Consider the following 15,131-nt stretch of genomic DNA (forward strand, 5'->3'; position numbering starts at 1 on the left):
AGAGGGGAAGGGAGAGGACTGAACATGAGTGACATTTCCTTTTATGCATGCAAGTGAGAGAGATAAGTTGTGTGTTTAAATAGACTTAGTCATGTGACCATTGAAATAAGATGTCATGTAATATGAGGGTTATATTCAAAATTTTCCACCCCATCCTGGGGGATCTTGGCCGGTCAAATGGACAAGGGTGGAGGGGTTTTGGATAAATATTTTATCATGGTCAGATTTGTGCTAAAGATGGTTAAGACAAAACTCAAGTAGAACGATGTTTAAGAATAACATAGACAAGGGTGGAGGGGTTTTGGATAAATCTTTATATTTTTAATATGTTTCTGTAACTTTCAGTAAACTTTTAGTGTGTAAGCTTTTATCCTTTATCATGCTTGCAGCCTTGGATATGTTATTTTTCTGGATTCTTATTATCCACGGTGCCTTCTTGGCAATGTCTATGCTTGGTCAGACGAAACTCGCAGTAATCATACATCCCTACTGCTATTCATTGAGAAATTGAGATCTTTGAAGAATTCCACATTCTAGGATATCCCACTAGGTTCGTTCAATACCTTTGCCGAACCATTTTGACTTCTATTTGCTCCATATTGCTGACTGAAGTTTGATGAGAGAAGCCCTTGATAAGAAGGGACTCTGGTATACTCCAGATTGACTATCTGGGTCTTGGAATATGTACGTCTACATCAATTCATATGATATGAGTCAACGAAAGATGTTTAGAAGTGTCAAGAAACATGTAATACAAAGTTTTGCAGTTGACCCGATAAACTATTTTGAAAAAGGACCCTTTGTCACCTATAAATAAGAAATAGAAATTACAACTAGGTAAAATCACCTTGATCTACCGACTCAAAAACATGTTGAGATGGAAATAAGAGAATAGAATTGGATGCTCATATGAAGGCAATAGACAATCCGCCCAAAACAGACATACACGCGCACCATAATGTTTGAAAAAGTTTTTTGAAGCACGTGTTGAGACTGACTTGGAATCATTTTGAAAGATATCTCTTCAAAGTGCAAAAGATTTGTCCTGCGAAGCATATGCCTCATCACCAAAATGTTTCTTTCTGCTAATTCAACTTGTTTTTCACAATCCCAAATTTTAGATTCAAGTATTGTTTGTTTGTGTGTCTGGATTGGTTTCACATTCGTCCCTGCTATTGGATCTTTTCTCTCTTTCCTGACTTGTTCATGTTCTTTTGTACATTTTTATCTAGTCTCTTGAACCAATGTAGCAAATGAGCTCAGTTTTTTAATTAAAAGAAAACCTGTAACTTTATGTCTTATATGGTCATGTGATGATGATTATAATCTATGTCTTATACACGTAGCGTAATTTATTACGATTGTATTTATACTTACACAGTTTGTTCTTATTCACTATCTAATACCGGAATGTATTAATTTGTAAATTATGTACCATTATTTTATATGATTTATAGTATTTGTGCATTTAAATTTAGAATATAATTAATTTGAGGTTACGTCTCACTGGAAGCTTACGCTGGTTTCATCAAGGGTCCAAACGCTTCCATTGACGGGTTTCCGCATTTTAAGCATTAGCCCTCCTCCTTTCCAACCGGCACCCCACCCCACCCCCCGCGCCACCCCGCCCTAAGGAAAAAAAACTTTTGTTTTATGTTTCCATTGAAGTCTGAAAAAAAAACACTTTATTTACCTCAGTTCCGGACAATTCTCTATGTAAATACTAGGATATAAGATAAACCCCTATTCTGAAGTTAGTGTAGTGGGGTTGTCTCCCGAATGTTTACAAGAACTAGGGATTATCTGTAGAATTAATATTATGGAGATTTAATGTAGAAAATAGTAGAATAGGGATGTTTCCTGCAAATGCTTTTGTACTAGTAGAGGTGGGTTTCTGTTATTTAAAATGCCAACTCATGTTGGTGCTATATTCATATAAGTCATGGAGAAAGTTATGCTAGACAAGCTGATATACACTAGGATAGGATAAGAAATGATTGTATTCATAGGAAGTCAAAGGTTGCTCCTGAGAGGATAAAATTAGAGAGAATTGTTTGCGGTGGTTTGATCCATGTGTAATTAAGACCGTGAAAATGCACCAGTTAGGAGATTACGATAACATTATAATAAATGGAGAAAGGAGAACTAGAGATCAGACTAAGAGAACTTGGTTGAAAAGTACTTAACAAGGATATTAAAAGGATTAACTTAGTAGAGAAGGTAGCACTCAAGAACTAAACGCAAATGTACGATTCATGTAGCCGACCCAAAACTTTGCGATTAGGTTTGTGTTGTTAATAGAGTAAATCTTTCTCATGACTTTTTAGATTCAATGCGATAAAGTTTACTCTGGTGTAACTTCAGGAACGTTTTCTCAGAAGATGGCTCAGCAATGTCAGATCCTGCAGCTGCTACTGCTGTCCAGGCAAGTTCAACATTTTACATCTACAACACATTTCCTTGCCATTTATTGAAACAAGTTCATTATTCTCTTTTGTTGTAGGCAATGGCTAGATACACTCGCAGGGAATCTACATGCCTATCGATGACAGGTAAATCCCTCTCATTCCTAGTTTATTCATCTTTTTGTCTATCTCCAGTTAACCAAGTTGCTTGTCTTGTTCAATTGACAGAAAGGGAAGCTCTTTTCTCCGGCAACTTCATGTTTACCTCTTTAGGAAAGCAGTTGCCTAATCAAGTGAAGGCCACGTAATGATACTCACTAGCCATTAACAGATGAGATTACCACAACACTGTGAATTGAACCTGGATATATGTGAAGCATCCATCTCTGTGAGATTCAAATTTTGCTCTATGATGGAAATAGGGGAAATTCATTCCTGTTGTGAATAAATAAATAAATAAAATTCTTGGATAATGTCCACGATAACAATGAAACCTTAAAATGGAAAAGTAACATTATAATTGGTTTGTTGACGGAAAATCCTCATCGGTTTTTGTTGAAGTTCAAATGTGCATCTTTTTCATCAACAAAGAAAGGGGGAGTGTTGTCATGTGCTTCAATTGTGAGGAGAACGTAGTATAGATTGGACCCTAACCAAATCTTTTATTATTTGTCATGCGCTTCAATTGTTGGTTAGCATGTGTTCATTAGTCTTGTTGGTGTCGTATATGTGGAAGAGATAATGAAGATTGAGAAAGAGAGGATAGTAAACTATTCCATCGGTAACGTTTATGCTGAAAATTTCTGGTGAATGTGCTCTATGTGAAGTCATATATGGAGGGGGGAAAAACATGACGCTTATTCCACTATTAATTTTAAATTAATATAATTAATATGCAACACTTCGGTGCAATCGAAATAGGGTGTTAACGTAATCACTAAGTATAAAATCTATGTCTTGAGTCATGTGTTTCCTTCTATTTCCTTCTTGTATGATAATTTTACAGAGAACTTTCTACAGGATTCCATCCCCACAAAACAAAAAAAAAAAAAAAAAAAAAAAAAAACACACACACACACGCCCCCCAAAAAAAAAAAAAAAAAAAAAAAAAAACACACACACACACACCAGGCAGGTGAAACAATTTGCTAAAGATTTTCTTGATAATGATTAATTGAGCAAATCTTTAATGATAGGTTTAGACATTTTACTCGATTAACATGCTCATTGACTTCTACTTCCTTCAACTTTACTCAACCGTTACTTTATAGTTATCATGGGCACTTTGTGCGAAAGGAAAATAGTGTTGAAAAGGACTATACCTTTAGGCTGCGTTTGGCAAGGGGTTAAGGAGGAGGGATTAAAGAGAAGGGTTAACTTAGTTAATCCATCGTGAAGGGTTAAAAAAATTCTAAACCCGTTTGGATACGATAGTTAAGACAATGGGTTAAGTTTTTTGTGTTTGGCAAATGGAGAGGGGTTAAGGAGATTAATCTCATTATTTTTTTAAAAAATACCACTTTCGCCCCTATTGAAGATTTATAAATAATTACCTCATCAAAAACAAAAAAAATTAGAAAAACTTTGGACATTCATACCTCAAGGTAATTCTTTGTTAACACAATGTATCTAAAATATACCTCAAGGTAATTCTTTGTTAACACAATGTATCTAAAATAATGTAACAAAGTGCAAGTAAGATAATCGAGTAAGATAATCTAATAATCTCTTAAAGTGCAAGTAAGATAATCGAGTAAGATAATCTAATAATCTCTGTTTACAATATGCAAGTAAGATAATTGAGTATTAATTTAATAATCTCTGTTAACATAATGTATCCATCATTATACAACATAGTAAAAATATTAAATTACAAAGTGAGCAACAAAAAAAATTAGGTTCTCTCTCGTCATTAACAAGTAGGTACTCCAAGAATTAGCTTTTACAAAGAGACTGATTCCTTTAGATGTGATGATCTCATGATGCCGACAAGCTTTGGACAAGCATCAAGGCACAGATCCATTGCCTGTTCAAAAGAAATCTAAATTAGTAGTTAGAATTTAGAATCTCGAATGTAGCTTTTATATTGTTTGAAGCTTTTGTCACTCTGTTTCAAGAACTGACAAACAACAAGAACTATGATTTTCTTAAACAAGAATAAAACAAGCAGACTATAATAAGGTAATTCTTAGAAAAAAAAAATGCAATATTAATCCTTAATTAGGCGCTCGTGGGCATTGCAATAGAAATGAGAAATAAAATAGACTTCATGTAGCAATTAAGCAATGACCTCAAGTTTTCTTTATGCATCTATAAACATTCATACCTATATAGTGCTTATGCATCTATAAACATTTTATACTCTATAAACATTCATACCTCAAGGTAATTCTTTGAGTTCTGATGAAGTTCTTCTGCCCGGATTCTGAGTTCATCACTGCAACGCCATATAGACAGCTGAACAACAATAGTATGGCATCAATTACCTAGTTGAAAAATATTGCATCAAATAGTTCCTTATAGACAGCTGAACAACAATAGTATGGCATCAATTACCTAGTTGAAAAATATTGCATCAAATAGTTCCTTGTTTGACAAAATATATGATGACTAAGATTATGTTTTTGCCATACCTCAAAACATCAGATCTTCTATATGAGAATAGTACAATTCAGATTGCTAATGATCTGTAAATATTTTTAGATATTAGTTCCTTAAAAGTCAAATCTTCAGTAATTTCCTATTAATCCCTCAAATCTTTGAAATTGCTCATAATTCCCTCAAATCCTAAGGGGTCTTGCAAATTGATCCTCAATGACCAAAGTGCCCTCAGCTCATGTTCTCCCAAAAAACCCCATGAGTTCACAAGAACATAAGATTAGTAGGGGCATCTTGGTTATGATGGACCAATTTGCAAGACCCCTTAGGATTTGACAGATATGTGAGCAATTTTAAAGATTAGATGGACTATATGAAAGTATGTACAGGTATCTATAAAACAATAATTTGTATAACGACCACTAAAAACTCTAGGTTTCGTAGTCAAAGTCTCTTGCTTAAAACATGGTTAGCACAGAGACTTAAAACATGGTTAGCACTTAATTTCTTACACACACAAACACACACACACAAAAATATATTTCCCTGTCCTTTTGTGATTGTGGGGTTCCACTTTTGATTTCTTTGAAGCGGTCCACAATTTTTCGTAACAAACTAAACAGCATTGGCAACAATTAGTTAAGTTCATATATGTATACATCTGTTTTTCCAACACACTTTGTATTATATATATTGAGAGGATGTAAATTTTATATTTTAGTTGCAACGAATCTACTTATGGGTTTCAGGATTTGTATTTTCCATGGACGAGATAATAAATTCTAAATGAACAATGAATGCATCTCGGTTGATTCAGACACAGCCTAGCCTACAAATTGTTAGACCCTAGACGGGGTTATTAGGGTCTTATGCTAATCTAATCCAATTTTATGCCAATTAAAACTAATTAACAAATTATTCTTACAAGAGAGATATATAATATGTTACAAACAAGAATAATCAATATGAACAAAGAGCAATATCCTAGCAATGATATATACTATGAGATATATGCGAGGATCTACAATGAACACAAAAGTAAACAATCTAAACTAGATAGTGGGCAATATAAACAACAAGCAATATACAAAGACGATATAAGATATAAGCATAAGAAAGATGCGCCAATGCAATCACAAACAAACAATATGATCACGGAGTTCGGACCTTCCGTCCTTCGTCTCCGCTCCCCACTCCCGGGGAGAAATCCACTAACACAACCAGGTTTTCTACGATCACCCGAATAACGTTTACACCACACAATAACACAATGTAACTACACTCCACACCCTACGTTTACACCACACAATAACACAATGTAACTACACTCCACACCCTCTAAGTGTTGGTCACTCCGTGTCTTTCCTCAAGTGCTCGAATACAACCTCTCCCTAGGTTCGTCAACCGATGCCACTCCTCTTGGAAGCAACACCGACTCTCACCACACACTCCTCTCGGTGTACAAGTGTAATACAAGGTGAATCTCATAATTAGGCACAATACAACAATGATTGTTCTCTTCAATGGACGTGAACTCAATTAAGCACAACTCTTAGTCACAAACCCACAACCCCAAATTATACTATGAATGTAAATACAATAAGCTCAATAGGTTGTGTGTGAACAAAGAGATATAAATCAAAACTAAACTCAATATAGTTCTAGCTTAATAACAATGATAATCAAATATATAAAAGAGCTAGAAATAGAGTTTAGAAAACTTCTCAATAGATCAAGAGTGGAGGGATGTAGATTGAAGTTCAAACAAGATTGATGATCTCCTCAAGCTCTTGTGAAATTCTCTTCACAAACAAACTCTTAAACACTCTTTTAAACAAACTCAAAACAAGCTTAAACCTTGTTAAACTCTTTTAAAACATTCTCTTGGATTATATTGAAAGATGAGAGCAAGGAGGTATTTATAACCTCCCAAAACCTCAGCCAAAAACCCAACAGAAAAGACCAAAAAGCCCAAGGAAAACAGCTCAGGAAAAGAGCCATTGGAACCTGATTGACAGTTCGGCGGTCGACCTTAGGGAATGCGCGGAGCAGGTCAGAAACAGAGTTTTGGCTCTGGACATCGTCACGGTCGACCGCGAAACTCTCTGGAATGCATCCGGTCGATCGTCACGGTTGACCGCGAGCCATCAAAAAACATACTGAGTCTCTGGACTCAGGGGTGGTCGCCCGTGGCGGTCGACCACAAACAGATATATGCAATTGACAGGTTTGAAAGCTGTTTTCTGATTTTGAAACACTATTTAAAAATATCAAATAAATTCTAAAAAATGTAAAACTTTGGAAAATGATTATAGACATGATAATAAACATGCTACAATAATTGGTTTTCAAAAAGGACCTCCCAAAAAAAAAAATATCATCATTTTGAAAAATAGTCCAAAACATAAAAATGTAAACATATGAGTTTTGACATTTTAGCTTAACCATGTTTTGAAACATTTACAAAATGATTATATAGACTTAATAAAAGATGTATATGATTGTTATTAAGTCCATAAACTAAGAAAATAATATTTTCACAAATTTGTATATTTTTTAAACTTTTCAAAAACAATAAATATGATTTCATTGAACTAAATAGAATTGATATTGATGAAATCATATATATGCATATAAGTATGAAACAAAAAATATATTTTTAATGGTATTCAATTGTTTCATATTAAAACTTGAAAACTATCAGACCAAAACATATATGTATATATATAACTATATATATACAAAACCAAAACGTGTATGTGTGTATATGATTGAGCTTAAAGTACTAACACACATAATATAAAACCTAAAACTAAATGTTACCCAAGCAATCTTGATCTTCAATAGGATTGACTTGGTACACTTTACGGATGAAGCTTGAACTTGGATCTTCAACTTGAATTGCAATGCTTCACTCCACGATTCCGCCAACCTCCACTGGATATGATCGTTGTAGCGCAATTCTATCCATCCTCCAACATGTTGTTTGTCTACAATAAATAGAATTATACAAACACTAGACAATCAACATTAGAAGTAAATTATTTGTTAAACATCATCAAAACAAGAAGGTCAACAATCTCCCCCTTTTTGATGATGACAAACAAAAACAAGAAGGTCAACAATCTCCCCCTTTTTGATGATGACAAACAATTTACAAAAAGGATATATGCATGAAAGGAAATGAATTGATGATGACAAACAATTTACAAAAAGGATATATGCATGAAAGGAAATGAATATACAATATTGTAATTAGCATGCATATAAATAAAAAGAATATACTCATAATATTTTCCCCCTTTGACAACATCAAAAAGGAAAAAACCAAAAAAAGAAGAGAGCAAAAGCTCTCCCTATCAATATGCATGAGTGAGTATAAAAATATAGGGATTGCTCCCCCTGTCAAAATACCATATAGAATATATGCAATAAAAGATCATAGCAAATATGTGAGCAAGCATTAAAAAAATATGCTAAATATCACTCACATACAAGAGGATAATGAGAACACATATAAATATATCAATATGAAAAAGTGTCTCAAATGTACAAACATAAAAACAATGTATGGGATGTCTAGATGTAGTAGCATGAGACTTAGCACACATATCCATAAGCTTCTTAATTTTAAGAGTTGAGTCTAAAGATGAAATACGATTTTTAACAACATTCAACTCATCATTTGGCACATATGCATTAACATTAGAAGTCGAACATAAATAATTATTTATAAAAGAAGCAGTATTATTTTTTATGTTCTCTACTTCTAATGTGGCATTATCTTTTTCATGAGATAAACTAGTGGTTAATTTTTTATTTTCCAAAATTAACATGTCATTGTTTTCTTTAAGCATGGTATTTTCTTTTACAATGACATCCAATTTTGACACTAGCTTCTCATGATCGGATTCTAAATTATCATGCTTGCTTTGTAAGTCAATAAAATCTTTATGTAATTTGTTATAGGCATGCAATAAATTTTCACTAGAACAAGTAAGTTTATCACTAGATAAGTCATTTTCGGGTTCGGAACCGCATACCACACTAGGGCTAACACCTAGTGGCCGTGTGCATGATGAAGCTCCAATATTACTTGAGGAAGAATCCGCCAGAATCCTTTGGATCTCCTCCAAGTTACCATGATGTGCTTCTATGAATATCCACAATTAGTAAGCACTATCAAAACGAGCAAGCTTGTTAGAAATAGAAGAATCAAGTGCATTAAGCATATAGTCTAACATAATCTTGTTCATGGTAAACAATCTTTTGTCATTTTTACTCCACTTGGATTTCTCCATAGTGGGTACAATATAAGCATTATCAATAATTCCCCATAAATCAATATTTTTAGATTGCACAAATAGTTTAAATCTAGAAGCCCATTGTGCATAGGGAAAACTAATGAATTTAGGAGCAACATTTGATTCATAGCCTAACAAAGGTGCACAATTCATGTCCATAATAAATATATATATGTGCAAGCAAGACAAATGAAATCTAAACAAGATTAGCATAAAAAGATAACTTGGATCTTTAACTCAAGGTGATTAGACCTTAAATCAGAGAGCACCAAGCTCTGATACCAATTATTAGACCCTAGAGGGGGGTGATTAGGGTCTTATGCTAATCTAATCTGATTTTATGCTAATTAAAACTAATTAACAAATTATTCTTGTAAGAGAGATATATAATATGTTACAAGCAAGAATAATCAATATGAACAAAGAGTAATATCCTAGCAATGATATATACTATGAGATATATGCGAGGATATACAATGAACACAAAGGTAAACAATCTAAACTAGAAAGTGGGCAATATAAACAACAAGTAATATACAAAGACGATATAAGATATGAGCATAAGAAAGGTGTGCCAATGCAATCATAAACAAATGATATGATCACGGAGTTCGGACCTTCCATCCTACGTCTCCGCTCCCACTCCCGGGAAGAAATCCACTAACACAACCGGGTTTTCTACGATCACCCGAATAACATTTACACCACACAATAACACAATGTAACTACACTCCACACCCTCTAAGTGTTGGTCACTCTGTGTCCTTCCTCAAGTGCTCGAATACAACATCTCCCTAGGTTCGTTAACCGATGCCACTCCTCTTGGAAGCAACACCGACTCTCACCACACACTCCTCTTGGTGTACAAGTGTAATACAAGGTGAATCTCATAATTAGGCACAATACAACAATTGTTGTTCTCTTCAATGGACGAGAACTCAATTAAGCACAACTCTTAGTCACAAACCCACAACCCCAAATTATACTATGAATGTAAATACAATAAGATCAATAGGTTGTGTGTGAATAAAGAGATATAAATCAAAACTAAACTCAATATAGTTCTAGCTTAATAACAATGATAATCAAATATATAAAAGAGCTAGAAATAGAGTTTAGAAAACTTCTCATTAGATCAAGAGTGGAGGGATGTAGATTGAAGCTCAAACAAGATTGATGATCTCCTCAAGCTCTTGTGAAATTCTCTTCACAAACAAACTCTTAAACACTCTTTTAAAATAACTCAAAACAAGCTTAAACCTTGTTAAACTCTTTTAAAACATTCTCTTAGATTATATTGAAAGATGAGAACAAGCGGGTATTTATAGCCTCGCAAAACCTCAACCAAAAACCCAACAGAAAAGACCAAAAAGCCCAAGGAAAACAGTTCAGGAAAAGAGCAGTTAGAACCTGATTGACAGTTCGGCGGTCGATCGTAGGGAATGCACGGTCGACCGCGAGCTGGTCAGAAACAGAGTTTTGGCTCTGGACATCAGCCGGTCGACCGTGGCGGTCGACCGCGAAACTCTCTGGACTACATCCAGTCGACCATTATGGTCGACCGTGAGCCATCAAAAAACATACTGAGTCTCTGGACTCAAGGGCGATCGACTGTGGCGATCGACCGCAAACAGATATATGTAATGTTTGAAAGATGTTTTTTAATTTGAAACACTGTTTAAAAATATCAAATAAATTTCAAAAAATATAAAACTTTGAGAAATGATTGTAGACATGATAATAAACATGCTACAACAATTGGTTTTCAAAAAGGATCTCCCAAATAAAAAATATCATCATTTTACAAAATAGTCCAAAACATAAAAATGTAAACATATGAGTTTTGACATTTTAGCTTAACCATGTTTTGAAACATTTACAAAATGATTATATAGACTTAATAAAAGATGTATATGATTGTTATTAAGTCCATAAACTAAGAAAATAATATTTTCACAAAATTGCATATTTTGCAAACTTTTCAAAAACAATAAATATGATTTCATTGAACTAAATAGAATTGATATTGATGAAATCATATATATGCATATAAGTATGAAACAAAAAATGTATTTTTAATAGTATTCAATTGTTTCATATTAAAACTTGAAAACTATCAAACCAAAACATATATGTATATATATAACTATATATATACAAAACCAAAACATGTATGTGTGTATATGATTGAGCTTAAAGTACTAACACACATAATATAAAACCTAAAACTAAATGTTACCCAAGCAATCTTGATCTTCAATAGGATTGACTTGGTACACTTTACGGATGAAGCTTGAACTTGGATGTTCAACTTGAATTGCAATGCTTCACTCCACGATTCCGCAACCTCCATTGGATATGATCGTTGTGGCGCAATTCCATCCACCCTCCAACATGTTGTTTGTCTACAATTAATAGAATTATACAAACACTAAACAAATAACATTAGAAGTAAATTGTTTGTTAAACATCATCAAAACAAGAAGGCCAACACAAATGTTATAGGAATAAGGGAAAACTGCTTGGAGCAAGCAATTTGCAAAAAGTTATGCACTTTTCACCTCCAACTAGAGTGAAACACATTTGAGCTCTTTGACCCAATTTTCTATGCTAAAACACCCTAGCCTAACAATGCATAAAGTCCATATACTATATTTTGAACTAACGCCCAGTTTACTCTTTTGTACCCTTTTGTAGAGTGTCAAAATTTTTCGTCTTATTAGGTAGCCCCTCATTACATTATACAGTAGAAGTGACATATAATGGGTTCAAGAGAAGAGAGAATAATGACATTAATGGCTGGGAGAGAATTTTTGGAGGGAAGGGAAAGAGAAAATTGGAGAGAAACATACTAAGTTCCCTCCAAATCATGTCCCATGTCAATATAATATTTTCTTCCCTCTTTAGATTCTACTCAACAACCTTCAACAACCAAAATACTCTTAATTTTTTTCTCTTAGCTTCTCCAACAACCAAAATGGAAGAATATTTAATATGTGTGATTTCGCTGAACATCAATGCAACCCTCATTAAAGTCAATTCTACAACAATTTTAGCTGAATTGAAGACGCATGTTGCAGAGAATTTAAAATACGATATGAAAGTTTATTGATAAGTTACTCTCTCGAGAAGTTTCCTAATGTCTTGTTTGAGATTCTAAAAGTTAAAGATATTCTCAACATGATAGATTATCATCGTTCAATGGGGATAAATACAATAACTATGACTGTTATTAAAAGAGATAAAGGATCCACGCATGCCATAAGGACTGAAACAAAGTTTAAGTAAGTATTTAAAAGATTCTTTTTAGGTTTTGTATACACGTTATAATGGGAACTATGATACTTACATCTTATATGTAACCTGAAGACGTTGCACGTGACATATCGACTTCATTTGTGAACGAGTTAACAGTTATTTGTAATTACCACACGTAACTTATATATATGTTATATTCAACTTGCAGTCTTTCTACTGTTAACGCATCGTCATCGGAGTATATTAAGGAATCAGAGAGGATCTCTGTTGATGGTTAATATGATCACACAGTCAGTTTGATCCAGCTAGGATCGATTTGTTCAGTATTAAAGAGGGTTCGCTTCCTTCTCTGACTTGTCTAGTTCTTTGAGTTAGGTATCTAAAGAATTTGCACGAATAGAAAACACGTGAGAGGATGAGGTTTGATTCTCCCGTGGTTCCTTCGATGATCAAGTTAGCTGATGACTTAAGTGGGGTCAAGGAAGAACTATTTCTTCTTATAAATGTGTAGTATGTACGTTAGAGGATCAGATTTGTGACCCCCCCAAAGTTAGAATAATACCTATATTTATACTAAAGAGGCAAGGGCAGGCTGGTCATTTTGATTGGGAACAGGAGGGCGGTGGCAAAGTGTGGGCTAGTGGCCACGTCGGTACTTGCTTTACAGGTGTAGGCCAGCGAGTGGAGGGAAGGTCGCTTCGGCATTAAATGGAAAAAGATTGGCGGCATGGCTAGGCCCACATGGTCCGATGAGTCATGAAGACCATTTGGGCTAGAGTCATGATGTGTCTGCCAATCTTTAAATGCGATGTTGATGCGTTGTTATAGAAATAGGGGCTCGAGACTAAAATAGTTCTTTAACTTCACCGAGAAGTAATGCTCTTTGAGCCGACTCTGTAACTGCCTTACAAGTGGACGAGTGGACTCACAGAGAGTTTATCAATAGAAAGAGGTCAACTAGCACCACCTTTCGTATCGACTAACACCGCCTTTCGTGTCGACACTGAGGGGCGTCATCTCGTCCTGTCGGCTGAGTTGTCGGCCTTGATTGTCTTTGATAGCTAAAGAAATTGTAGCATAGAGTATCAAAGTAGACTTTTCAACTACTTGAGTTTAAATTATATTTTGATAAAAATGGGAACACCATAACAGTTAGCCATTTTCGCTTGGAATCGACTTTAGGCGGGTCCGAGTGAAATATAATAATAAGAAACAATTTTGGACAGATGTGGGTACTTTGAATAAGAACTAAAAAGTCACTTCAAAAGCGATGTGGCTGACATCACCACACGCCAGTTTTACTATTACAACCTTGCTTTTTAGCAGATTGCGGGTTGTTCAAGGTAAGTGGGCTGTGCCTCGATCTCTGAGGGTGCTTCGAATTCTGAAGATAAATCCTAGCCGTGGGGTATAGCTAGATCCAACGGTTCGAATTTTGATAGTTGTAAAGTTGGCAACTTCTCTATATATAGGAACAGGGCCATTAGAGTTGGCTATTGTCTTTTGAAATCCTCTCCAGAGTAACTATTCATCTTTTCCACACATTCCTTTCTCCTTCGCTTATTTCTTATAGGAATCAACTCTTCAATCTTCAATGGCTTCCGAACTAGTTGATTGTCGGGTTCTTTTGGAAGACATTCACTCTAAAGTGACTTTGCCGCAGATGAAGACAATGTCCAGAAGGTTTGATATTCCCGAAGAGTATGATATGTTCACTCCAACAAGGTCAGAAACCATATTCGACCATGGGTCGGAAAGGAATCCACTCTATGTAAGGCATCTGGAGTGCGGTTTGAGATTGCCCTTACATCCTTTTCTAAAACAGATGTTTGAGGCGTTAGGGATATCGCCTGCGCAGATGAAACCCAATGTCATTGCTATCTCGGTGGCATTCATGGTGATCTGCCATTGGCTGGGGATCAAGCCCTCTCTGAAAGTCTTCGGCCAGTTAGTGGTCGTAAAAGTGAATCAAAAGGAGCCTCACTTCTATTTTTAGATGGTGGGGAAGTTCAAGCTAATTACAGGCCTTCCAGATTTGCATAAGGATTGGAAGGAGAAATTTGTGTGGGTCGTAGGGGACGACCTAGAGATGGACTGCTCTGACTTGCCCGAAATAAGGAAAAACGTGCTCACGGGGGTGCACTATTTGATGATGAGAGGGTCGAACTTGATCTGACCAAGGCGTACGCAGGCTCCCACTGATTTAGAGATCTGCTCGACAAATCAGTCTTGCGGGTCACCAGGGTGTTGAATAAGTCTTTCATCGACCCAGATTATGATAGAGCCTCGGCTCTTATCATAGGGTCAGGGGAGTCAACCACAACACCTTCGGTTCCTTCAGTCAATCCACAGGAGGAGCCGCCTGCTAGGCCAACCAAGCGCCTTTGTCGAGACATTCTTCCTATAGAGGCAGAAATGGCAGAAGAGGAGATTGTTCCCTCCCTCATCCATAGGAGGAGAAGGAATGTGGAAAGGGTGCCTCAGGCGTCGAAAAAAATGACCGAGGCCAATGTCATCCACTTGGACGAACCGAGGGATGAACCATCCTCTAGAGAATCAGCTGAGG

The 15,131-nt window shown here is 35.4% G+C and overlaps 1 protein-coding gene across 1 annotated transcript in view; it reads left to right on the top strand.

Annotated features, from left to right (window-relative positions):
• LOC109825689 (ubiquinol-cytochrome-c reductase complex assembly factor 1-like) overlaps nt 1-3,024 on the top strand; it is a 20,743-nt gene extending 17,719 nt beyond the window's left edge. Inside the window, exons 5-7 of the mRNA XM_020392558.1 lie at nt 2,365-2,425; nt 2,504-2,552; nt 2,634-3,024. Coding sequence (XP_020248147.1) covers nt 2,365-2,425; nt 2,504-2,552; nt 2,634-2,713 — 190 coding nt within the window. The 3' untranslated portion in view covers nt 2,714-3,024. The remainder of the gene's footprint in view (nt 1-2,364; nt 2,426-2,503; nt 2,553-2,633) is intronic.

Source organism: Asparagus officinalis, chromosome 10 (genome assembly GCF_001876935.1).
Source record: "Asparagus officinalis chromosome 10, Aspof.V1, whole genome shotgun sequence".
NCBI classification, from domain to species: domain Eukaryota; kingdom Viridiplantae; phylum Streptophyta; class Magnoliopsida; order Asparagales; family Asparagaceae; genus Asparagus; species Asparagus officinalis.